The sequence below is a fragment of the Pseudophryne corroboree genome, chromosome 10, assembly GCF_028390025.1.
Source record: "Pseudophryne corroboree isolate aPseCor3 chromosome 10, aPseCor3.hap2, whole genome shotgun sequence".
Lineage (NCBI taxonomy): Eukaryota > Metazoa > Chordata > Amphibia > Anura > Myobatrachidae > Pseudophryne > Pseudophryne corroboree.
Genome location: NC_086453.1, coordinates 374,837,713 through 374,862,781, shown reverse-complemented (window position 1 = coordinate 374,862,781; position 25,069 = coordinate 374,837,713). Strand labels below are relative to the sequence as shown.

The window sequence follows — 25,069 nt, the reverse complement described above, 5'->3', positions numbered from 1 at the left end:
TACCTACCGGTAAATCCTTTTCTCCTAGTCCGTAGAGGATGCTGGGCGCCCGTCCCAGTGCGTACTTTACCTGCAGTTTAGTTATTCGGGTTACACAAGTTGTGTTATCTTAGGTTCAGCATGTTGCTGCAATTGTTTCATGCCTGTTGACATGTGTTAAATGCCATGTGTGCGGCATGGTTGAGGGTGTGAGCTGGTATGTATCTCACCACTAGTATTAAAGTAAGTCCTTTCCTCGAAATGTCCGTCTCCCTGGGCACAGTTCCTATAACTGAGGTCTGGAGGAGGGGCATAGGGGGAGGAGCCAGTTCGCACCCAATGAAAAGTCTTAAGAGTGCCCATGTCTCCTGCGGATCCCGTCTATACCCCCATGGTCTTGATGTGGTCCCCAGCATCCTCTACGGACTAGGAGAAAAGGATTTACCGGTAGGTATCAAAATCCTATTTTTTTCTATTTTTCTTCTTCTACTTTCCATATATTATCTTGGAAAAGAAGAAGAGAATATCTGAATTCGAAAGCAAAAAAGGACATTCATAAATTTACATCTAGGAACATATTGTATTATATTGTGTGTTTTATTTGCTAGTAGCTCCCCCTCTTCAGTGGTTCCCATTTTGGTATTTATCAGTGTAATATGTATGTATTTATTACACCCAGCACAACAGACAAAGGGATTATTTTACTTGTAAATATGTTGCTTCTAATACCTCTTTCAGACGTGCTGAGATTCCCGAGTCTTTGACGGGGCTTTGCCAAACCAATCAGCTCTTGTGTATGTCTGAAAGGAACCAACCCAGAAACACGTTTTCGCGTCGGCGCCCATTCTACTGACCAGGGTTTTTCTGGGTTAAGTGTGAATGGTGCGACCCGGGATTTTACTCCCGGGTCGCACTTAGAAGCCTCTGATAGGCTGCTTGGTGCTGATCTATACTCCTGGTCACGCAGTGTCCTGCAGATGGGAGGCGCACACAATTGCTACAGCTAAGTCCACGGCGGAGACACAGAATACCGCGATATACCAGGAAACACAAGTCACATAAAAATTGTTCATTTGCTGCTTTTTAAAATCACAAAAATGGTCAAATTCAGACATATTTTGTCCATAGCTCAATTAGACACAAATAATTAACATTAAAAACAGGAATTAACTCTTCATCCCTGAAGGCTGGATCCATAGTGCTTAGTAATTACAGGACAACCACTCAATACCTGCCGTACTTATGCCAGAAAACCAATCTCACAGACTGGCTGTCAGTGCTCAGAGACTCCTATTTATCAAGGGAAAACACCTGGCGGAAAAGTCACCACAGTCCCATGTAACGTAAGATGGGTAATTCACGCTCATTTCATACAAGGTATCACAAGGTCATGAACTCGGTACTTGCTCAACAGAGGCCTAACTGCCTAGTGTGGTCCAAGTTCCTGTGCTGTAAACTACATGGTCAGAAACACTCAGCACGTCTGTACATACACCTCAGCACCAGAGCGGGTTACTCTACGCGAATAGAATGTTGGGGATGGCGAAGTTTTCAGGTTTCTCTACAAACTGTAAAAAGAGGGGGATCCGGGGCGCAGTCACTATTTTGACACACTTCCGAGGTTCACAAACTGACGGATCCAAAGGTCCCAGCTACTAGGGAGGAAAACAGAAATAACCAACATGGCACAAGATTTGCGCCAGTCACAAAGGGTTAGAAACATGGCGGAGGGGACGGACTTCTTCCGTGTTCGATCAGTGTCCCGAAGTGACCTTGTGTTTGGCAGGCGACTGGTGTGGACTGGTGGAGGCGCTCAGCGTGGACTGCAGGTAGACGGTCTTGTGAAAGAGCCGGTTGCTGAGGAAGACGACCAGCGAGAAGAGACGCAACTGGAAGTGACTGTGAATAGAGGATAGAGAATCAGATTGCGCTTCTTACAGGAGCTGTGTTCTAAACTACTCACATACCGATACTAGGTGTGGCTATTAATAACAAGACTGAGGCTATAATTTATGTTTAATTATATTAAGTCAATTTTTAACTCTGTTCCCCTTTTTATTCTTATTTTCCATTGATCAGAGCCGTGCTGTAGCTCATTATCTGTCAGCTGGCTTACAAGCTCCGTTGAATTCTTCTTTACCTCAGTAACTGATGCAAAACGGGTTCCCTTGAGTACAGATCTGACTTTAGGAAAAAGAAAGAAGTCACACGGTGCTAGGTCTGGAGAGTGTGGAAGGTGATCTAGCACTGCAATCTGCTTCTCGGCCAAAAACTGCTTCAGAGAGAGAGAGAGAGCTGTGTGGGCTGTGGTGCGTTGTTCTGATGAAGGATGAAACCATTTGTCCACAACTCTGGCCTCTTTCTTCGGATTCTTTTCCACAAAGTTTCTAGAACTCTTTTTTTAGCAATGCTGATTTGCTGTTGCGCCTTCTGCTACCCAGTCTGCTAAAATAATACACTTATTATCTAAGAAAACAATTAACATGGCTTTAGATTTGCTTTGACGTGCTTTCTTCATTGTTGGTAATGGTGTTTTTCAGTGCATGGACTGTTTTGTCTCAGGATCGTACTGATGGATCCATGTTTTATCACAAGTAATTTACTTTATCTAAAAATTGCCAATTTGTTCCATAATGTCTGTATAAATATGTTTCAATTTTCTTTCTGCTCAGCAGTGAGAAGCCATGGAACCATCTTAGCACAAACTTTCATCATATTAAGATCTTGGTGCAAAACTTCCCTAACAGTTTCTCTGTCGCTCTTTACCATTTCTGATATCATTCGAGTCAACGTTCAATTTGAACAATTTTCTAAAGTTTTTCCCACATTTTTGTTTGTTTTTGCTGTGCTAGGCCTTCCGGAACGTTCATCGTCACGACCGTCAAGAAATCTTTTGTGCCACTCAGACACACATGGCATGCAATCTGCTACGTAAGCCTCAGTTAGCTTGCAGAAAGATTTGGTGGAAGGTTTGTTCAATTTGACTAAAACTTTGGAGTGAAGACGTTGCTCTGCTTTACAGCGAAGCATTTTTACGACGCACGGGAAAAACACAACTTCTTCGAATGCTGTGTTGTCTGACAGCAACTATCTGTGTGAGGGGGTGGAACTTGTAAAACTGTTTTGGGATAGTCCAAGTTCCCTCACTCCCTTTTATCTGACGCAGCATGGTTTCTTTTATTCCAGGTATAGTCTCATTATTTATTAGCCACACCTAGTCCATGCTACCCGCTGTACCTGCTACACCAGGCTAATGCTGATGCATGCTACCCACGGCTAATGTTTACATCAGGCCTGGTCAACCTGTATCTCTCCAGCTGTTGTGAAACTAAAAATCCCAGCATGCTTTGCCACGGTTTTGCTATTATGGAGTGCTTAAACTGTGGCAAGGCATGCTGGGATGTGTAGTTTTCCAACAGCTGAAAAGACACATGTTGGTCAGGCCTGGTCTGCATTATACCTCATCCCCACAATAGCAGACTAATATCAATACATGCTACCCACTATCCCCCCAGTCTAGCAGGCGAATGCCAATACACGTGACCCACTGTCTCCAGTCTAGCAGGCTAATGCCTACACACGACCGGTACTGTGCAGTGCATCGACCATACAGCAGATTAGCCGCTAGTCTTTGCTGTACATGAAATCACTGTGAACGTCTGGAGTAGCGGCTAATCTGTGCATTGCGTTACTTTCGCATCTGTGGTCTCCTCCCCCCAGCTAAGAAAACCTGTAGGGAGTGTGCTCCCCGGATACTTACTACGCTTTCCCAGGGGTCTTTGCTTCGTTAGCACTGATGATGAAGAGCGGGAAGAGAATGGAGAAGAGACAGCCACTGCAAAATAAATCAGTGTTTAATCCAATGAAAAGGCAGCGTACAAATAACACCGTCACAATATGTTACTCCGTTAACCAGGCAACTTATTACACCCTAGTAATTACCAATACACCTCAGCACTAGGGCCTAATTCAGAGTTGATCGCAGCAGCAAATTTGTTAACCATTGGGCAAAACCATGTGCACTGCAGGGGGGGCAGATGTAACATGTGCAGAGAGAGTTAGATTTGGGTGGGGGGTGTTCAAACTGAAATCTAAATTGCAGTGTAAAAATAATGCAGCCAGTATTTACCCTGCACAGAAACAATATAACTCACCCAAATCTAACTCTCTCTGCACATGTTATATCTGCCCCGCCTACAGTGCACATGGTTTTGCCCAACTGCTAACAAATTTGCTGCTGCGATCAATTTTGAATTACCCCCCCAGTGCGGATAAAGGGTTCAGTACACTAATACCATGTTCTCTTACAGAGGAAAACAAGGTTACTTACATTTCTCAGAAGGGGCAAATGTACAGTAACCTACAGTATGACAACGGGACAATGGCAGCATATGTGCAAGGGACTGCCATGGTTACCTGCAGAATTGCACCTTTCAGCAATTTTAGTAATTACCTTATTCATCGCTTTTTGTAATGGTAATGTGTGACCTGTCTGACCAGGGAGAATGGTCTGGTGCAAAGATCCTCGTTACTCGCTTACAGGGCGATAACGCAGAGCCTCATATTTCCTGTAAAGGGGGAGGGTTGGTTGGTAACCCTGATCCAATAATACCCCCTGACTGCTACCCATAGTCAATACCATCCCCAGGAGGGAGTGCACTACAACCGCACAATTATCTTCACTATTCCCTGAGTGACGGTGAGGTGGATGGAAACACGGACCAGTAACACCCCACAGGAGGAAATTTCTCAGGCCCAGTAATCTGCCTGGGAAAATATATTACCCGATCCTGCATCTCCCTCAATGCAAAACCATGCTGCAGCGCAGGTGGGGCAGATGTAACATGTGCAGAGAGAGTTAGATTTGAGTGGAGTGTGTCCAAAAGGAGATCTAAATTGCAGTGTAAAAATAAAGCTAACATTTGTGGGCTACATGCAAAAACAGCCAGTATTTACCCTGCACAGAAAAAATATAAATGCATTTGCAACCCTTGCATGGCAGCACGGTTTGCTCCGGACACAAATTTATTTGCTATTTTTGCTTTGCTTACAAACATGAATCAGGCCCCATGTTCCTAAATATAGCTCAGAGAAGATAGAATTTTATCACCATACCCTTCATTCAAGCCAAGAAGCCAGGCATTACCAATTTACCTGATGATATAGGATGACTGCATGGCTGTCAGGGAGGCCAGGGGTAAACCGAATCCAAAGTAATAGGGCCAGTTGCGCTCAATGTTGGATAACCGCTGATGCATTTCCACCCCTGCCAGAGAGAGAGAGGGAGCACAGCTGTATATGACAGTATATAGTAGTGTGTGACCCAGACAGGAATGCGAATCACAACCCGATCATTTAGTATAGCAATCCTCAACTCCAAACCTCATGTACCCCCAACAGGTCACTCTGAGGATATCTGTCTGCGGAGGAAGGGGGATCATTACTGACCCAGCAAAATAGATTAGCTCACTTTTGCATTATTAGAGACATCCATAAAACATGGCCTGTCGCTGGAACCCGAGGACGGGAGTTGAGAAGCACGGATTTAGTAGATTATCCTGTTATTTTAGGGCGAGTGTCAATGGATCACACACCAGACGCTCAGAATCACAAACTGCCACACTGACGTCCCAGTGGATTCCTGCTGTGACAATAGCATCTACTTACCTTTGTTGAACCATCGATACTCAAAACAGTAGAGGGAATAGAGCAGAGACATGTGGAGGAGACTGATGAGCTGTCCGATGACATCGATCGGGAAGAGACTGACAAACATGCCCTGCAACGGAACAGACACAGGACATTGTATGAATATTCCTTTGTTTCAAAGACTGCTCTGTCCATAGGAATAAAATGTTTTTCATATCGAATGGAGAACAACTGTAGCAACGAATATAGGTGGTCATTCCGAGTTGATCGCTAGCTGCATTTGTTCACAGCGATCAGGCTAAAAAACGGCAGTTCTGCGCATGCGTATGCGGCGCAATGTACGGGCACAACGAACGACACAGTTTTGCACAGGGTCTAGCGATGCATTTCAGTCGCACTGGTTGCCGCAGAGTGATTGACATGAAGTGGGCGTTTCTGGGTGGCAACTGACCGTTTTCAGGGAGTGTTCGGAAAAACTCAGGCGCTGCCAGGGAAAACGCAGGCGTGGCTGGGCGGGTGTGTGACGTCAAATCCGGAACTGAATAGTCTGAAGTGATCGCAAGCGCTGAGTAGGTTTAGAGCTACTCTGAAACTACACAAAAATTTTTTGCAGGCGCTCTGCGATACAACCGCTCGCACTTCTGCTAAGCTAAAATACACTCCCAGAGGGCGGCGGCATAGCGTTTGCACGGCTGCTGAAAACTGCTAGCGAGCGATCAACTCGGAATGACCCCCATAGCGTATTACAAAAGTGTCAGAATTCTTAGAAATTAAAATCGAGTTATCCTGTTGCCTTGGATACAACTGATCAATTTAGAGATCTGAAATGCAGGATCCAGGGCTGCTCGTGCTCCATCACTTTCACCTTGGACCTTTTCCATACAGCCTGACCGCAGACCGCTACATGGCTATAAGTGTAATCAATAGGACACCATGTGACAGTACCTGGATGAGGAAGAGCGCCTGCAGCAGTAGATTAAACAGCATGTCGGCAATGATCTTACTGACACTGGGGAAGGGCTGTGCTTTTCTTCCAGACATCTCAAAGGCCAAATCTGCAATGTCCTGCAAGGTACAGGTGGAGTGTATCTCAGTGTTACTTGCCACTTAAGGCCTAGCTGATGTTGCCTGTAATACAACTACCTGATGGCAGGCAGCAACTTATATAAACGGAGTGCCCCACCTGGAACCAGATGGCGTTGACCACTTTGCTGAGAACAAAGAGCGGCAGGACCCAGAGGGCACTAAACACAGACGTGAGGATGAACTCCAGCCAGGTCCAGACATCTCCATGCAATGACGGGTCACCTGTCAAGACATGCTATAGTCAGGAGTGATCATCATTATCACCTGTACAGTTCGTCAAAGTATGTAGGCACTCTGTAACATAATTATAATATAAGTCTCTATAATGAATGAGCAGAACATGTGGGTGGTGAAAGCGTTATACTGTCCTGGGAAACCAGAGGTCAGGGAGCACCCTGCGTTCACCACAGTGTATACACCTGTCCGCAGACAGGAAACAATGCCGGAGACTTTATCGTAGTGGCGCAGGTGTACTCAAGAAACTCACGTATACATATACACATACAGTATATTAAAATGCAATTTATAAATCAGATAGATAACGACCACCTTCCAATGTAGTCCGATTCCAAAGCCGGTTTAATCAGGTGACATAAGGGAAGAGGAGTGGAGTAACGAGGGGACTCACCAATTATCCGCGCTGTGACTGACTGCAGCAATGGGATGAACATTCGGTAGAACAAGAAGAGACTCAACTAGAAACAAAACAAAGGATTGAATGTACTAAGTGCCGGGGACAATGTCCCTAACAGCTGGTATACTCGATGATGACCACAAGCAGGGGCGTATTAATGCCCGAGGACCCCCTCCTCTGGGCAGTACCCCCCTCACATCTTCCCTAGCACCGACAAGTGGGCTTCCCCCTCCTGCAGGTGCCATCTTCCAACTGATATTAGAGAAGCTGGTGCATACACACAGTATAGCAAACACTCTTGCACAGTGACTGCGCGGCACCATCTTTCCAAAGATGTCACTGGGAAGATGTTGCTGCATAACAGTGGGGACTCACTTGCCGGCACAAGGTAAGTATAATAACAACAGGCACTATTTATAACTATTAGATTCATACACTGAGCCAAAACATTGTGACCACCTGCCCAATATGTTGATGCCCACTGAGGCATGCTATCCAGTACCAGGATGTTACCAGCAGATCCCTTAACGCCAGTAAGTAGCAAGTTGGAGCTCCCACGGAATGGACTTGTTGCTCCAAAATACACCACAGATGGTCAGCTGGAGCGAGATCTGGTGCATTTGGAGGCCATGGCAGCATCTCAAACGCTTCCTCATGTTCCACAAACCATTCTTGAACAATCCATGTGGTGGGATGGGGCGCGATATCCTGCTGAGGCCACTTCCCTCTGAGGATATCGCTGCCATGAAAGATGTACCTGGTCCATCAGGTAGAGTTAAATTAATGTCCACATGAATGACTGAGACCCAGAGTAACCCAGCAGAACATTGCCCAAAGCATCACATTCCCTCCACAGTGCATCCTGGTGCCGTCTCCTTCCCGGGTAAACTAAGCACAGGTACCCAGCCTTTCACATAACACAACATAAAGCAGAATTCATCAGTCCAGGTGGACTTCTTTCACTGATCCGAGGTCCTGTACAGACGCTTGCGTGCCCAGTGTAGGCACATTTCATGGAGAACAGGTGCATGCTGACTGGCCTGCGGCTACACATCAGGGTTCCATGCACTGTGAACACTACTACACACTACTCCGGTCACCATCATTACAATTCTTAGTGATGTGTGCTGCCGTAGCCCTTTTGTTGGTTCCTACCAATGGCACAGCCTTCGTTGACCTCTCACATGGATGAGTCTCGGCCACCCAACCCCCTTTCGGCAGCTAGTAGTTTTTCCCTCCAGGGATCACGGTCGGTAGTCGGACTGTCAGTAGATACTCACTGACCTGGAGCACCTTCCTGCTTCTGAAATGCTCTGCCGCAGTTGTCTGCCCATAATGATTTTGCCCTCACTAAAGTCACTCGGTTCTTTACACCTACTCATATCTTCTGCATTCAGGACGTCGACTGCAAAAGTCTTATGTCAATTTACCATCTCACATATCCGTGCCATTTAACAAGATGATTAACATCATTCGCTACATATGAGAATGGTCATAATGTTTTGGCTCATTAGCACAGACCGTCAGCTACTGCGATCAGTGCCCTCTTCCTGTGTAATCCTGATACAAAACTACAAACAGACTCTCAAGACCCACTTCTTCATCAAACCCAGCCGTCTCTCATCCTAAACCTCTGTTACATGCTCACTTCTGCGCAATCTGTGTCACCCGTCTGTCTGCCCCCTCCCCTTTAAAATGTAAGCTCTAACGAGCAGGGCCCTCTCCCCTCATGTTTTTCCTTCTCTTACTTAGACAATGTTCTACTCCATACAATGGGAGCTTCTGCAATCCCTGGTTACTGCCACCCTAATGCTTATGTCAGTGTCCTGTCCCCTGATCAGGCAATGTATATATACCCTGTACTTGTCCTACATTCTCTTGTACTGTAAGTCGCTGTTTTCTTATTTTGCTCATTTGCTTACGTTCTTTGTTAGGCGCTGCGGATCCCTGGTGGCGCCATATAAATAAACTATAAGAATGATGTTATTAACTACATCTGTAAAGATGTGAACCAGTCTATAACTGTCCTGTTTGATCCGCATGTACAGTGTTATTTTCCGGTTTTTTTTACCCCATCCACTATGTACGGTGCTATGGAACTCTTGTGTACCTTATAGACAATAATCAAAATAACAAATATCAGGCAGTTACAGTATAAAACTACGTACCCAGAAGACTCCACCATTCCAAGCACAACACTGAAAGATCCGGGTGACAATACGAGGCTCACTGGGGGGACAAAAGAAACACAGAATGATAATAGGATCTATATAATGCAGTTTGTATTAGAGAACTACAATAACACAGAGAGGAGATTAAGGGATAAACGCAGAGAGAGAGCATGGGCAATGTGATAACTTGGGGTCTACAAGATGAGACATCGGGGGGGGGGGGGGGGGGGGGGGGAATTCAGATCTGATCGCAGCAGCAAATTTGTTAGCAGTTGGGCAAAACCATGTGCACTGCAGGGGGGGCAGATATAACATTTGTAGAGAGAGTCAGATTTGGGTGGGTTATTTTGTTTCTGTGCAGGGTAAATACTGGCTGCTTTATTTTTACACTGCAATTTAGATTTCAGATTGAACACACCCCACCCAAATCTAACTCTCTCTGCACATGTTACATCTGCCCCCCTTGCAGTGCACATGGTTTTGCCCAATGGCTAACAAATTTGCTGCTGCGATCAACTCTGAATTAGGCCCATTAAGAGGTTACTTTCTTGCCACCTCCCGTTCTTAAAGTGATGCCCCGAATTCATACCCTAGGCTTGTTTTTTGTCGTCTCTCTCCATCTAGGGTTCCAGCAATACAGCCCAAAAGCACTGTGCCAATTCTGACCTGATGTTTTCTCAGATTGCAAGCTCTAGAGGGCAGGACCCCCATAGACCTCCCTTTATATACAAAATATGGGCCATTGTGCACATTCCTGTTGCAGAGCTGTGAGGAATATATAACACCTGAGCAACAGGAAGCGTTGGGGACAAGGACAATGACCACTGTGATTATAGTCAAGAACATCTGATTTTACATCTGAGGGAGGAGGTGGGGGTGGTTATTACATATCGGTACTTATCTACCAGTTACTTCGCCATCGAGCCCTACACTGTAATAAATGAAATCCTATTTGACAAATAACACGCAACATTAGAAGATAAACCCGTATGAAGACATCATGGGGGTCATTCCGAGTTGTTCGCTCGTTGACGATTTTCGCAACGGAGCGATTAAGGCGAAAATGCGCATGCGCTAAGTATTTTAGCACAAAACTTAGTAGATTTACTCAGGTCCAAATGAAGAATTTTCATCGTTGAAGTGATCGGAGTGTGACTGACAGGAAGTGGGTGTTTCTGGGCGGAAACTGGACGTTTTCTGTGAGTGTGCGGAAAAACGCAGGCGTGTCAGGGAAAAACGTGAGAGTGTCTGGAGAAACGGGGGAGTGGCTGGCCGAACGCAGGGCGTGTTTGTGACGTCAAACCAGGAACGAAACTAGCTGAGCTGATCGCAGTGTAGGAGTAAGTCTCGAGCTACTCAGAAACTGCTAAGAAATTTCTATTCGCAATTCTGCTAAGCTAAGATACACTCCCAGAGGGCGGCGGCCTAGCGTGTGCAATGCTGCTAAAATCAGCTAGCGAGCGAACAACTCGGAATGATCCCCCATGTGAGGAACAGTAAGTACACCCCATGCTTCATAAGAACCACCTTTGGCAGCTTTAACTTAGACAATTTTTGCATTAGTTTATCGGTCTCTCGCATTATACTGGAGGACCAGGCCAAAACTAACACCACGGCTTCAGTTCTCTGATTATTGAGAGCATCATTATCGGGTTACGGTCTGGCCTTTCACTTTGCTATTCCAAAACCTTCATTCTCTTCTCCAGCCACTCCGTTGTAGATTTGCTGGGGTTTCGGATCACTGACTACACTTTAAAGTTGTAGCACTCTTTTATAAAGAGGAGTTCAAATGTGGACTCACTGATTGAGTGGTCCAGAACCTCTGGCTGCAAAAAAAGTCCATCTTACCACCTCTCTGCTTCGTAGCGTGATGGTCGGGGGAATTGAGTTTTTGTGACGACACACGGTTTTATTTCTCAGAGTTGTGTATCAATGTTATATGACTCCACTTGGTCTCATTTGTCCAGAGAACATTGTTCCATAAGTTGTCTTCTTCATGTTATGTTGATAGAGGCCTCCAGACCCCTATTTGGTCTCTGTGTGAGTTCTCTGATAATTCTATGGTCTCCACTTAGGGTGAATTTTCTGAGGCCACCATTCCTAAGATTACTGGCAGCTGTCTTCAATGTTTTCTAGCCTGAATGGCCGCTCAGTGCTGGATGGTGGACATCAGTGTAATGGATATAGTCCTGTCTCGCTCTGATGAGCCCCAACAATTGGTTCACTGAAATCAACAGCAATACTTGGTCCAAATGACCTTCTGCCTGGCTACAGAAGCTTTGAGGGTGTACTTACTTTTTCTGTTAGTGTGTTTTTGTTGGATAAAGGACAAGAAAAGTTAAATCTATTCCAGGTCATTTTGTTAGAGAAGATGAATGTAATTTTAGGACTTTGGCAAGGACTGAATGATGGTTAATGATTGCTTGATATGTAAACGACAAAGATTTGAAAGATCGTGTACTTTGTTTCCACCGTTCCTGTAACCTGCACTGCTGCCTGGATTTCAGGATTACTTTCCATGTTTAAGTTATAATAAGGGGTGAGGAATAGTCACTCACTTCTCCGGCTTTCTCTCCTCGCTCTGCGCCCGTCTCTGGGCCAGTGCGCTATTGGCACGGCGCTTCCGCTGCTCCTCCCTCCTCTGCTGAATCCGAGCATCGAGCTTGGAGATCGTACAAATTCCCCAAATGGAGTCTTTAATACCCTACATGATATAAAGTTAGTTAATTATTAATAATTCATTATACAAATGGCTCCTTAAATGCACAGGGCACAGCTAAAAGGATAACACCGCCCCCATAACGAAAGAACCTTACAAGACGCATCTTATGTAAAATATCAGCATATATGTAATTAACACCCTCATGGCTGCCTGCACTGGTATTACTAGTTTATCTTGTATGTGGCAACGACAGATATAAATATCTGTAGACGTCTATGGACAGAGCTACCCGGGCAAGGTCCTGCAGAAAACTCTTCAAACTGTCGGCCATTTTCCAGCTGTGAACCGTTCACGTTTGTCGCGTATCAGCTGTACGGAGAGATGAGGAGGGATGACCCGCAACCGGTCATCATGGAGGAAGCGTGGACCCCACCAGGCCTGCAAGGCAGAGAATGAAGACACGGTCACTTTCACTGGAGGCTGGACAGGGAACAAGGGAAACAACACACACAACACCTACATCACCGGAACCACAATAACACAACCCCACCTACATAACACACAGCATGTATACACACACCCCTGACCCCACCTACATAACACACAGCATGATTACACACACCCCTGACCCCACCTACATAACACACAGCATGTATACACACACACAATACGTATAAACACCTACATCACCGCGACCACACATACTGTACCACAATAACACAACCCCACCTACATAACACACACACAAACCTGACCCCACCTACATAACACACAGCATGTATACACACAATACGTATAAACACCTACATCACCGCGACCACACATACTGTACCACAATAACACAACCCCACCTACATAACACACACACACACACCTGACCCCACTGACATAACACACAGCATGTATACACAAACGGGTCTGGGACTCCAGGTCGACAACAAAAAGGTCGACACACCTTAGGTCAACGCCAATTGGTCGACACACCTTAGGTCGACATGGACAAAAGGTCGACATGGACAAAAGGTCAACAGGAACAAGGTCGACATGGAAAAAGGTCGACATGAGTTTTTCATGCTTTTTTTGTGTCGTTCTCTTCGTAGAGTGACCGGGAACCCCAATTAGTGCACCGCTTCGCTCGCCATGCTTTGGGCATGGTGCCTTCGCTCGGCACAGGTTACCGTTCCAATCGTAGTCCACGTGGATCGTTAAGTATGAAAAGGTCCCAAAAAAGAAAAAAAAATTGTGAAAAACTCATGTCGACCTTTTTCCATGTCGACCTTTTGTCCATGTCGACCAATTGACGTCAACCTAAGGTGTGTCGACCTTTTTGTTGTCGACCTGGAGTCCGGATACCACACAAACAATACGTATAAACACCTACATCACCAGAACCACACATACTGTACAACAATAACACAACCCCACCTACATAACGCACACACACACACCTGACCCCACTTACATAACACACAGCATGTATACACACAATATGTATAAACGCCTACATGACAGTACATGCATACATACACACACAGCATGCATACACACACACTCCCCACCTACATAACACACAGCATGTATACACACAAAGGCCCTCATTCCGAGTTGTTCGCTCGCTAGCTGCTTTTAGCAGCATTGCACACGCTAGGCCGCCGCCCTCTGGGAGTGTATCTTCGCTTAGCAGAATTGCGAACGAAAGATTAGCAGAATTGCGAAAAGAAATTTCTTAGCAGTTTCTGAGTAGCTCGAGACTTACTCCTACACTGCGATCAGTTCAGTCAGTTTCGTTCCTGGTATGACGTCACAAACACACCCAGCGTTCGCCCAGACACTCCCCCGTTTCTCCAGACACTCCCGCGTTTTTCCCTGACACACCTGCGTTTTTCAGCACACTCCCAGAAAATGGCCAGTTTCCGCCCAGAAACACCCACTTCCTGTCAATCACACTCCGATCAGCAGAACGATGAAAAAACCTTGTTAGGCCGTGAGTAAAATACCAAACTATTGTGCAAATTTACTTAGCGCAGGCGCACAGCGTTCATTGCGCATGCGCAGTTTGCGACTAATCGCTCCGTAGCAAAAAAAAATAACGAGCGAACAACTCAGAATGACCCCCAATATACACAAACACCTACATGACAGGACATGGATATACCCACTCTGCATGTATATATGCAGAAAATACACACATACACACCACCTACATAACACACAGCATGTACACATACACCACCTACATGTCAACACTGCAATAACACAACCGCACCTACATAACACAGCATGTATAACACACAACATCTACATGACAGGACATCTGTACACAAATATCTCTCTCTCTCTCTCTCTCTCTCTCTCTCTCTATATATATATATAATATAATTGTGTGTGTGTGTGTGTGTGTGTGTGTGTGTGTGTGTGTATGGACACAGTATGTATATACACCCCACTTAGATGACAGGACCCCAGTGACATGTATACACATACACCACCCGCCTATATGACACACAGTACACATGAATGAAATACATGAGACACAGTATATATATATGTATATATATATATATATATATATATACACCCCACACGCTGACATTACACTGTATGCGGGTCACACACACACACACAGGAGATCCCGGTACCTCACCTACAGGAATCTGTCTACAGCTGGATCACAACACCCGGGCCCCGCCCGCAGTGCGCATGCCCCAGCCCGCAACGCCTCCTGGGAAATGGAGTCCTCTCTCTCCCCAGCTCCCTGCCCGCTGCATGCCGGGAAGTGGAGTCTCCGCCCGCTGCATGCCGGGATGTGTAGTCTACGTACTCTGTGTGTGAGGAGGCGGGAAGCGCGCCGCCGCCAGTCAGTCAGCAGTCGGCCAGTGCGCCGGGTGTGAGAGGCGTTGCTGGCAGTATGCTTTACTCCGTGTCTGTGTCCTCTCCCCTGGGTCACCCCTATCACAGCTGCCGCTGTGTGACCCGGTATGCCGCCATTATAGCAGTGCTAATACTACTGAGCTCCATATACTAGTGCACAACTGCACTCAGCTGTGACTGACCATGGAGCTGTGTGACTGACCATGTGCATATACAACAGAGGGCACCGCATGGCACTGCAATATGATGTGGTGCCGCTTTGGTTCATGGTGCCATTCACTGCCTCAGGGTCCAGCAATAGAGCCTGACCATCATGCTGCCTCCTCCATGTGTGACAGCTGGCAGCGTGGCGGGTTTTTATACAAAGCAGTGGCCTCTTGCCACCAGAGTATTTATGCCTGAAATTTCAGGTAACAATGCTTACAGCAAACCATGGGGTGTTGTACTATTGCAGGCATTGCCCATTTACATTCTGGGCTTAAACACGACGCTGGGGGGCTGCTACTTTTACAAGCTGCCGCTTAGTAGATAAACCCCAGACGCTGAGGAAGCATCCATCCATCTACTGGGCGGCGTACAAAAAGACCTCCCAGTAGCTCACTGGTAGTGCATCATCGCGTAGGGATGGCCATTGGCATACCATCGATGGTGAAGCTATGAGTGATCATCAATGGGAACAGACTATGCTATGGAAGACCATCAATGGTTTCACCCACCGATGGTTATCACTTTTCTTTCAAAATAGTACTGGAGGGGGCGTGCGGTGAGGTAAATGGCTCAGGGAGCACTGGTTAGCACCGGAGCAAGTATATGAGGCCAAGGGTTCGTGTGGGCATTTTACAAAGGTACAGCAGTATATACTGCTGGAAATTTGGTGACTTTTGATCGCAGATGTGCCAAAGTGTTGTAAGTGTTTACCACACTAATTTGGATCAGAAGATCCCTCTGAGGATTTTTGACATATAAGTGTTAACAACACTACAGTCAACTTGAAAAAGACTCAGCAGAGCGTCGAAACGCATTGAAAAGTGTTTTTTATTTGGCACAACAATCTCGATCCGTATTCTTGAGCCCACTGTATATTGATACCTGGGTTACATCTTCTCTCAGTGGATTCTATGTTACATCTATATGGTATGGTTGTCTTGCCCTATGTCCTGTGTGTGTCCCTTTCTGGTTATATATTTACGAGAAATAAGCAATATTCGCTTGCATCAATATCCAGAGGGGCCCCAATAGAAATTCAAAGAAACCTTTATGTGCTTCATAACCATTTCTCTAACGTCCTAGTGGATGCTGGGAACTCCGTAAGGACCATGGGGAATAGCGGGCTCCGAAGGAGGCTGGGCACTCTAGAAAGATCTTAGACTACCTGGTGTGCACTGGCTCCTCCCACTATGACCCTCCTCCAAGCCTCAGTTAGATTTCGTGCCCGGCCGAGGTTGGATGCACACTAGGGGCTCTCCTGAGCTCTTAGAAAGTTATAGTCTTAGAATTTGTTATTTTCAGTGAGACCTGCTGGCAACAGGCTCACTGCAGTGAGGGACTAAGGGGAGAAGAAGCGAACTCGCCTGCTTGCAGCCGGATTGGGCTTCTTAGGCTACTGGACACCATTAGCTCCAGAGGGATCGACCGCAGGCCCAGCCTTGATGTTCGGTCCCGGAGCCGCGCCGCCGTCCCCCTTACAGAGCCAGAAGCAAGAAGATGGTCCGGAAAATCGGCGGCATGAAGACTCTGTCTTCACCAAGGTAGCGCACAGCACTGCAGCTGTGCGCCATTGCTCCTCTCACACACTTCACACTCCGGTCACTGAGGGTGCAGGGCGCTGGGGGGGGCGCCCTGAGGCAGCAATAAAAACACCTTGGCTGGCTAAAATACCTCAATATATGGCCCCAGGGGCTATATATGAGGTAAATACCCCTGCCAGAATTCCATAAAAAAACGGGAGAATAGGCAGCGAAAAAGGGGCGGAGCCTATCTCCTCAGCACACTGGCGCCATTTTTCCCTCACAGCTCGGCTGGAGGGAAGCTCCCTGGCTCTTCCCTGCAATTCTACAGTACAGTAAGAGGGAAAAGAGAGGGGGGGCATTAAAATTGGCACTGTATACAGTATATTATATAAAAGCTATTAGGGACATAACTCAGTTAGTCCCTGTATATATATAGCGCTCTGGTGTGTGCTGGCATACTCTTACTCTGTCCCCCCAAAGGGCTTTTGTGGGTCCTGTCCTCGTTTAGAGCATTCCCTGTGTGTCTGCGGTGTGTCGGTACGGCTGTGTCGACATGTTGAATGAGGAGGCTTATATGGTGACAGAACAGAGGCCGATATATGTGATGTCGCCCCCTGTGGGGCCGACACCAGAGTGGATGGATAGGTGAAAGGTATTAACCGACAGTGTCAACTCCTTACATAAAAGGGTGGATGACGTAACAGCTGTGGGACAGCCGGCTTCGCAGCCCGCGCTTGCCCAGGCGTCTCAAAGGCCATCAGGGGCTCAAAAACGCCCGCTCTCTCAGATGGCAGACACAGATGTCGACACGGAGTCTGACTCCAGTGTCGACAAGGTGGAGACATATACACAATCCACTAGGAACATCCGTGACGTGATCCCGGCAATAAAAAATGTGTTATACATTTCTGACTTTAACCCAAGCACCTCTAAAAATGGGTTTTAGGTTTGGGGAGAAAAAACAGGCAGTGTTTTGTTCCCCCATCAGATGAATAAATGAAGTGTGTGAAAGCGTGGGTTCCCCCGTTAAGAAACTGGTAATTTATAAAAAGTTACTGATGGCGTACCCTTTCCCGCCAGGTGGATAAGTTACGCTGGGAGATATTCCCTAGGGTGGATAAGGCGCTCACACGTTTGTCAAAAAAGGTGGCACTGCCGTCTTAGGATACGGCCACTTTAATAGGTACCTGTTGATAAAAAACAGGAGGCTATCCTGAAGTCTGTATTTACACACTCAGGTACTAGACTGTGACCTGCAGATAGTGCTGCTGCAGCGTGGTCGGTGACCCTGTCAAACAGGGATACTAGTTGGAAAACATAAAAACATATTAAAGACGTCGTCTTATATATGGGGGATGCACAGAGGGATATTTTGCCGGCTGGCATCCAAAATAAATGAAATGTCCATTCTGTCAGGAGGGTATTAGAGACCTGTCACTGGACAGGTGATGCTGACTTAAAAAGCGCATAGAGAGCCTTATAAGGGTGAGGAATTATTTGGGGATGGTCTCTGGGACCTCGTATCCACAGCAACTGCTGGGAAGAAATAATTTTACCTCAGGTTTCCTCACAGACAAAGGTACAGTCCTTTCGGCTTCAGAAAAGCAAGCTGGTCAAATGGCGCTTCCTTTCTGTACAGAGACAAGGGTAGAGGGAAAAAAGCTGCACCAGTCAGCCTGTTCCCAGAATCAAGATTCTTCCCCCGCCTCCTGTGAGGCCACACCATGACGCGGGTGCTCCACAGGTGTAGCCAGGTACGGTGGGGGGCCGTCTCAAAAATTTCAGCAATTAGTGGGCTCGCTCACAGGTGGATCCCTGTTTCTTTCAAGTAGTATTTCAGGGGTACAAGCTGGAATTCGAGATGTCTCCCCCCAGCCGTTTCCTAAAATATGCCTTGCTGACAACTCCCTCAGGCAGGGAGGCTGTGCTAGAGGCAATTAATAAGCGGTATTCCCAGCAGGTAATACTCAAGGTGCCCCTACTTCAACAAGGACGGGGTTACTATTCCACACGGGTTAGGGTACCGAAACCGCATGGTTCGGTGTGACCCATTTTATATTTAAAATCCTTGAACACAAAAATTCAAGTTCAAGATGGAATCGCTCAGGGCGGTTATTCCAAGCCTGGACGAGGGGGATTACATGGTATCCTGGGACATCAAGGATGCTTACCTGCATGTCCCCATTTACCATCCTCGCCAGGAGTACCTCAGATTTGTGGTACAGGATTACCATTACCAAGTCCAGACACTGCCGTTTGGACTGTACATGGCACCGAGGGTGTTTTATCAAGGTAATGGCCGAAATGTTGATACTCCTTCAAAAAAAAAAAAAAAAAGGGAGTTGTAATTATCCCGTACTTGGACAATCTCGTTATAAGGGCGAGGTCCAAGGAGCAGTTGGTAGTCGGGGTAGCACTATTTTGGAAAGTGCTACAACAGCATGGTTGGATTCTAAACAGTCCAAAGTCACAGCTGGTTCCTATGACACGTCTACTGTTCCTGGGGATGGTTCTGGACATAAACCAGAAATAGTGTTTCTCCCGGAGGAGAAAGCCAAGGAGTTGTCATCTCTAGTCAGAGACCTCCTGAAGCCAAAATAGGTAGCGGTGCATCATTGCACGCGAGTCCTGGGAAAAATGGTAACTTCCTACGAAGCAATCCCATTAGGCAGGTTCCATACAAGAACTTTTCAGAGGGACCTGTTGGACAAGTGGTCCGGATCGCATCTTCCGATGCATAGGCTGATAACCCTGTCTCCAAGGACCAGGGTATCTCTACGGTGGTGGCTGCAGAGTGCCCATCTTCAAGAGGGCCGCAGGTTCGGCATACAGGACTAGGTCCTAGTGACCATGGATTCCAGCCTTTGAGGCTGGGAGGCAGTCACACAGGGAAGAAATTTCCAGGGACTTTGGTCAAGTCAGGTTATTTCCCTACACATAAATATTCTGGACCTGAGGGCCATTTACAATGCCCTGAGGCCGGCAAGGCCTCTGCTTCAAAACCAGCCGGTACTGATCCAATCAGACAACATCACGGCAGTCGCCCATGTAAACCAACAGGGCGGCACAAGAAGCAGGATGGCGATGGCAGAAGCCACAAGGATTCTCCGATAGGCGGAAAATCATGTGTTAGCACTGTCAGCAGTGTTCATTCCCGGAGTGGACAACTGGGAAGCAGATCTTCTCAACAGACACGACCTCCACCCGGGAGAATGGGGACTTCCTCCAGAAGTCTTCCAATAGGATTGTACACCATTGGGAAAGGCCACAGGTGGACATGATGGCGTCCCGCCTCAACAAAAAGCTATAAAAGATATTGCACCGGGTCAAGGGACCCTCAGGCGATAGCTATGGACGCTCTGGTAACACCGTGGGTGTACCAGTCGGTTTATGTGTTCTCCCCTCTGCCTCTCATACCAAAGGTACTGAGAATAATAAGAAGGCGAGGAGTAAGAACGATACTCGTGGATGGCCAAGAAGAGCTTGGTACCCAGAACTTCAAGAATTTATATCAGAGGACCCATGGCCTCTGCCACTCAGACAGGACCTGCGGCAGCAGGGGCCCTGTCTGTTCCAAGACTTACCGCGGCTGCGTTTGTCGGCATGGCGGTTGAACGCCGGATCCTGAAGGAAAAGGGCATTCCGGAGGAAGTCATTCCTCCGCTTACTAAAGCCAGGAAAGAGGTTACAGCAACTCATTATCACCGCATATGGCGAAAATATGTTGCATGGTGTGAGGCCGAAAGGGCCCCAACAGAGGAATTTCAACTAGGTCGATTTCTGCATTTCCTGCAAGCAGGAGTGACTATGGGCCTTAAATTGGGTTCCATTAAGGTACAGATCTCGGCTCTGTCGATTTTCTTTCAAAAAGAACTAGCTTCAGTACCTGAAGTTCAGACATTTATAAAAGGAGTGCTGCAGAGTCAGCCCCCGTTTGTGCCTCCTGTGGCACCTTGGGATCTCAACGTGGTGTTGAGTTTCTTAAAATCACATTGGTTTGAACCACTAAAAACCGTGGATCTGAAATATCTCACGTGGACGGTGGTTATGTTATTGGCCTTGGCTTCTGCCAGGCGAGTATCAAAGTTGGCGGCTTTGTCTTGTAAAAGCCCTTATTTGATTTTCCATATGGATAGGGCAGAATTGAGGACTCGTCCCCAGTTTCTCCCAAAGGTGGTGTCAGCGTTTCACCTGAACCAGCCTATTGTGGTGCCTGGGCTGCTAGGGACTTGGAGGACTCCAAGTTGCTAGACGTTGTCAGGGCACTGAAAATATGTTTCCAGAACGGCTAGAGTCAGAAAATCTGACTCGCTGTTTATCCTATGTGCACCTAACAAGCTGGGTGCTCCTTCTTCTAAGCAGACTATTGCTCGTTGGATTTGTAGTACAATTCAGCTTGCACATACTGTGGCAGGCCTGCCACAGCCAAAATCTGTCAATGCCCATTCCACAAGGAAGGTGGGCTCATCTTGGGCGGCTGCCCGAGAGGTCTCGGCTTTACAATTTTGCCGAGCAGCTACTTGGTCAGGGGCAAACACGTTTGCAAAAATTCTACAAATTTGATACCCTGGCTGAGGAGGACCTGGAGTTCTCTCATTCAGTGCTGCAGAGTCATCCGCACTCTCCCGCCCGTTTGGGAGCTTTGGTATAATCCCCATGGTCCTTACGGAGTTCCCAGCATCCACTAGGACGTTAGAGAAAATAAGAATTTACTCACCGGTAATTCTATTTCTCGTAGTCCGTAGTGGATGCTGGGCGCCCATCCCAAGTGCGGTTTATCTGCAATACTTGTACATAGTTATGGTTAACTAAATCGGGTTATTGTTGAGCCATCTGTTGAGAGGCTCTATTGTTTCATACTGTTAACTGTGTTTCATATCACGAGTTGTACGGTGTGATTGGTGTGGCTGGTATGAGTCTTACCCGGGATTCAAAATCCTTCCTTATTGTGTACGCTCGTCCGGGCACAGTACCTAACTGAGGCTTGGAGGAGGGTCATAGTGGGAGGAGCCAGTGCACACCAGGTAGTCTAAGATCTTTCTAGAGTGCCCAGCCTCCTTCGGAGCCCGCTATTCCCCATGGTCCTTACGGAGTTCCCAGCATCCACTACGGACTACGAGAAATAGAATTACCGATGAGTAAATTCTTATTTTTTCTCTGACGTCCTAAGTGGATGCTGGGGACTCCATCAGGACCATGGGGACTAGCGGCTCCGCAGGAGACAGGGCACAAAAGTAAAAGCTTTAGGATCAGGTGGTGTGCACTGGCTCCTCCCCCCATGACCCTCCTCCAAGCCTCAGTTAGATTTTTGTGCCCGGCCGAGAAGGGTGCAATCTAGGTGGCTCTCCTAAAGAGCTGCTTAGAGTAAAAGTTTTGTTAGGTTTTTTATTTTCAGTGAGTCCTGCTGGCAACAGGCTCACTGCTACGAGGGACTTAGGGGAGAAGAAGTGAACTCACCTGCGTGCAGGATGGATTGGCTTCTTAGGCTACTGGACACCATTAGTTCCAGAGGGATCGAACACAGGCCCAGCCATGGAGTCCGGTCCCAGAGCCGCGCCGCCGACCCCCTTGCAGATGCCGAAGAGGTCCAGAAACCGGCGGCAGAAGACTTTTCAGTCTTCATGAGGTAGCGCACAGCACTGCAGCTGTGCGCCATTGTTGTCAGCACACTTCACACCAGCGGTCACTGAGGGTGCAGGGCGCTGGGGGGGGCGCCCTGGGCAGCAATGAAATACCTATACTGGCACATATAGCCCTTGGGGCTATATGGATGTATTTAACCCCTGCCAGGTCTCAGAAAAACGGGAGAAGAAGCCCGCCAAAAAGGGGGCGGAGCCTATTCTCCTCAGCACACAGCGCCATTTTCCCTCACAGAAATGCTGGTGGGAAGGCTCCCAGGCTCTCCCCTGCACTGCACTACAGAAACAGGGTTAAAACAGAGAGGGGGGGCACTTATTTGGCGATATGATTATATATATTAAGATGCTATAAGGGAAAAACACTTATATAAAGGTTGTCCCTGTATAATTATAGCGTTTTGGTGTGTGCTGGCAAACTCTCCCTCTGTCTCCCCAAAGGGCTAGTGGGGTCCTGTCCTCTATCAGAGCATTCCCTGTGTGTGTGCTGTGTGTCGGTACGTGTGTCGACATGTATGAGGACGATGTTGGTGAGGAGGCGGAGCAATTGCCTGTAATGGTGATGTCACTCTCTAGGGAGTCGACACCGGAATGGATGGCTTATTTAGGGATTACGTGATAATGTCAACACGCTGCAAGGTCGGTTGACGACATGAGACGGCCGGCAAACCAATTAGTACCTGTCCAGGCGTCTCAAACACCGTCAGGGGCTTTAAAACGCCCATTTACCTCAGTCGGTCGACACAGACACGGACACTGACTCCAGTGTCGACGGTGAAGAAACAAACGTATTTTCCATTTGGGCCACACGTTACATGTTAAGGGCAATGAAGGAGGTGTTACATATTTCTGATACTACAAGTACCACAAAAGAGGGTATTATGTGGGGTGTGAAAAAACTACCTGTAGTTTTTCCTGAATCAGATAAATTAAATGAAGTGTGTGATGATGCGTGGGTTTTCCCCGATAGAAAATTATTGGCGTTATACCCTTTCCCGCCAGAAGTTAGGGCGCGTTGGGAAACACCCCTTAGGGTGGATAAGGCGCTCACACGCTTATCAAAACAAGTGGCGTTACCGTCTCCAGATACGGCCGCCCTCAAGGAGCCAGCTGATAGGAGGCTGGAAAATATCCTAAAAAGTATATACACACATACTGGTGTTATACTGCGACCAGCGATCGCCTCAGCCTGGATGTGCAGCGCTGGGGTGGCTTGGTCGGATTCCCTGACTGAAAATATTGATACCCTTGACAGGGACAGTATTTTATTGACTATAGAGCATTTAAAGGATGCATTTCTATATATGCGAGATGCACAGAGGGATATTTGCACTCTGGCATCAAGAGTAAGTGCGATGTCCATATCTGCCAGAAGATGTTTATGGACACGACAGTGGTCAGGTGATGCAGATTCCAAACGGCACATGGAAGTATTGCCGTATAAAGGGGAGGAGTTATTTGGGGTCGGTCCATCGGACCTGGTGGCCACGGCAACAGCTGGAAAATCCACCTTTTTTACCCCAAGTCACATCTCAGCAGAAAAAGACACCGTCTTTTCAGCCTCAGTCCTTTCGTCCCCATAAGGGCAAGCAGGCAAAAGGCCAGTCATATCTGCCCAGGGATAGAGGAAAGGGAAGAAGACTGCAGCAGGCAGCCCATTCCCAGGAACAGAAGCCCTCCACCGCTTTTGCCAAGTCCTCAGCATGACGCTGGGGCCGTACAAGCGGACTCAGCTGCGGTGGGGGGTCGTCTCAAGAGTTTCAGCGCGCAGTGGGCTCACTCGCAAGTGGACCCCTGGATCCTACAAGTAGTATCCCAGGGGTACAGATTGGAAGTTCGAGACGTCTCCCCCTCGCAGGTTCCTGAAGTCTGCTTTACCAACGTCTCCCTCCGACAGGGAGGCAGTATTGGAAACAATTCACAAGCTGTATTCCCAGCAGGTGATAATCAAAGTACCCCTCCTACAACAAGGAAAGGGGTATTATTCCACACTATATTGTGGTACTGAAGCCAGACGGCTCGGTGAGACCTATTCTAAATCTGAAATATTTGAACACTTACATACAAAGGTTCAAATCAAGATGGAGTCACTCAGAGCAGTGATAGCGAACCAGGAAGAAGGGGACTATATGGTGTCCCTGGACATCAAGGATGCTTACCTCCATGTCCCAATTTGCCCTTCTCACCAAGGGTACCTCAGGTTCGTGGTACAAAACTGTCACTATCAGTTTCAGACGCTGCCGTTTGGATTGTCCACGGCACCCCGGGTCTTTACCAAGGTAATGGCCGAAATGATGATTCTTCTTCAAAGAAAAGGCGTCTTAATTATCCCTTACTTGGACGATCTCCTGATAAGGGCAAGGTCCAGAGAACAGTTGGAGGTCGGAGTAGCACTATCTCAAGTAGTTCTACGACAGCACGGGTGGATTCTAAATATTCCAAAATCGCAGCTGTCTCCGACGACACGTCTGCTGTTCCTAGGGATGATTCTGGACACAGTCCAGAAAAAGGTGTTTCTCCCGGAGGAGAAAGCCAGGGAGTTATCCGAGCTAGTCAGGAACCTCCTAAAACCAGGAAAAGTGTCAGTGCATCATTGCACAAGGGTCCTGGGAAAAATGGTGGCTTCTTACGAAGCGATTCCATTCGGCAGA

The 25,069-nt window shown here is 47.3% G+C and overlaps 2 protein-coding genes across 7 annotated transcripts in view; one reads left to right on the top strand and one right to left on the bottom strand.

The window, feature by feature from the left end:
- Positions 1-1,033: 1,033 nt before the first annotated feature.
- EI24 (EI24 autophagy associated transmembrane protein) lies at positions 1,034-14,933 on the bottom strand. Of its 2 annotated transcripts, none has more exons than XM_063943778.1 (11): positions 14,826-14,933; positions 12,471-12,619; positions 12,078-12,223; positions 9,517-9,577; positions 7,343-7,409; positions 6,812-6,936; positions 6,574-6,693; positions 5,647-5,758; positions 5,134-5,245; positions 3,740-3,814; positions 1,034-1,878 (listed from the first exon to the last, which is right to left on the bottom strand). In XM_063943778.1, exons 2-11 carry the CDS (start codon positions 12,510-12,512, stop codon positions 1,734-1,736), a joined length of 1,005 nt encoding a protein of 334 aa, XP_063799848.1. In that variant the 5' UTR covers positions 12,513-12,619; positions 14,826-14,933; the 3' UTR covers positions 1,034-1,733. The 2 variants fall into 2 exon arrangements, with proteins under 2 accessions (XP_063799848.1, XP_063799849.1); XM_063943779.1 differs by having other exon boundaries at positions 14,830-14,891.
- Positions 14,934-15,041: 108 nt separating this feature from the next.
- The window catches only part of FEZ1 (fasciculation and elongation protein zeta 1), a 230,448-nt gene continuing 220,420 nt past the window's right edge, over positions 15,042-25,069 (top strand). For 2 of the 5 annotated variants that reach the window (XR_010188709.1, XR_010188708.1), the window contains exon 1: positions 15,046-15,157. The gene's annotated coding sequence lies outside the window, so the exon portion shown is untranslated. Of the gene's footprint in view, positions 15,158-25,069 lie in introns of all 5 variants that reach the window. The other 3 variants (XR_010188711.1, XR_010188707.1, XM_063943777.1) reach the window with 3 other exon arrangements.

Excerpts from the sequence above, each read along its gene's own strand:
- EI24 (XM_063943778.1), bottom strand. The coding sequence starts at position 12,512 with ATGGCCGACAGTTTGAAGAGTTTTCTGCAGGACCTTGCCCGG. Across the intron at positions 9,578-12,077 it reads GAGGAGAGAAAGCCGGAGAA|TGAGCCTCGTATTGTCACCC; the intron begins GTGAGTGACTAT and ends TTGTCCCCCCAG. Across the intron at positions 5,246-5,646 it reads GTATCGATGGTTCAACAAAG|GGGTGGAAATGCATCAGCGG; the intron begins GTAAGTAGATGC and ends TCTCTCTGGCAG.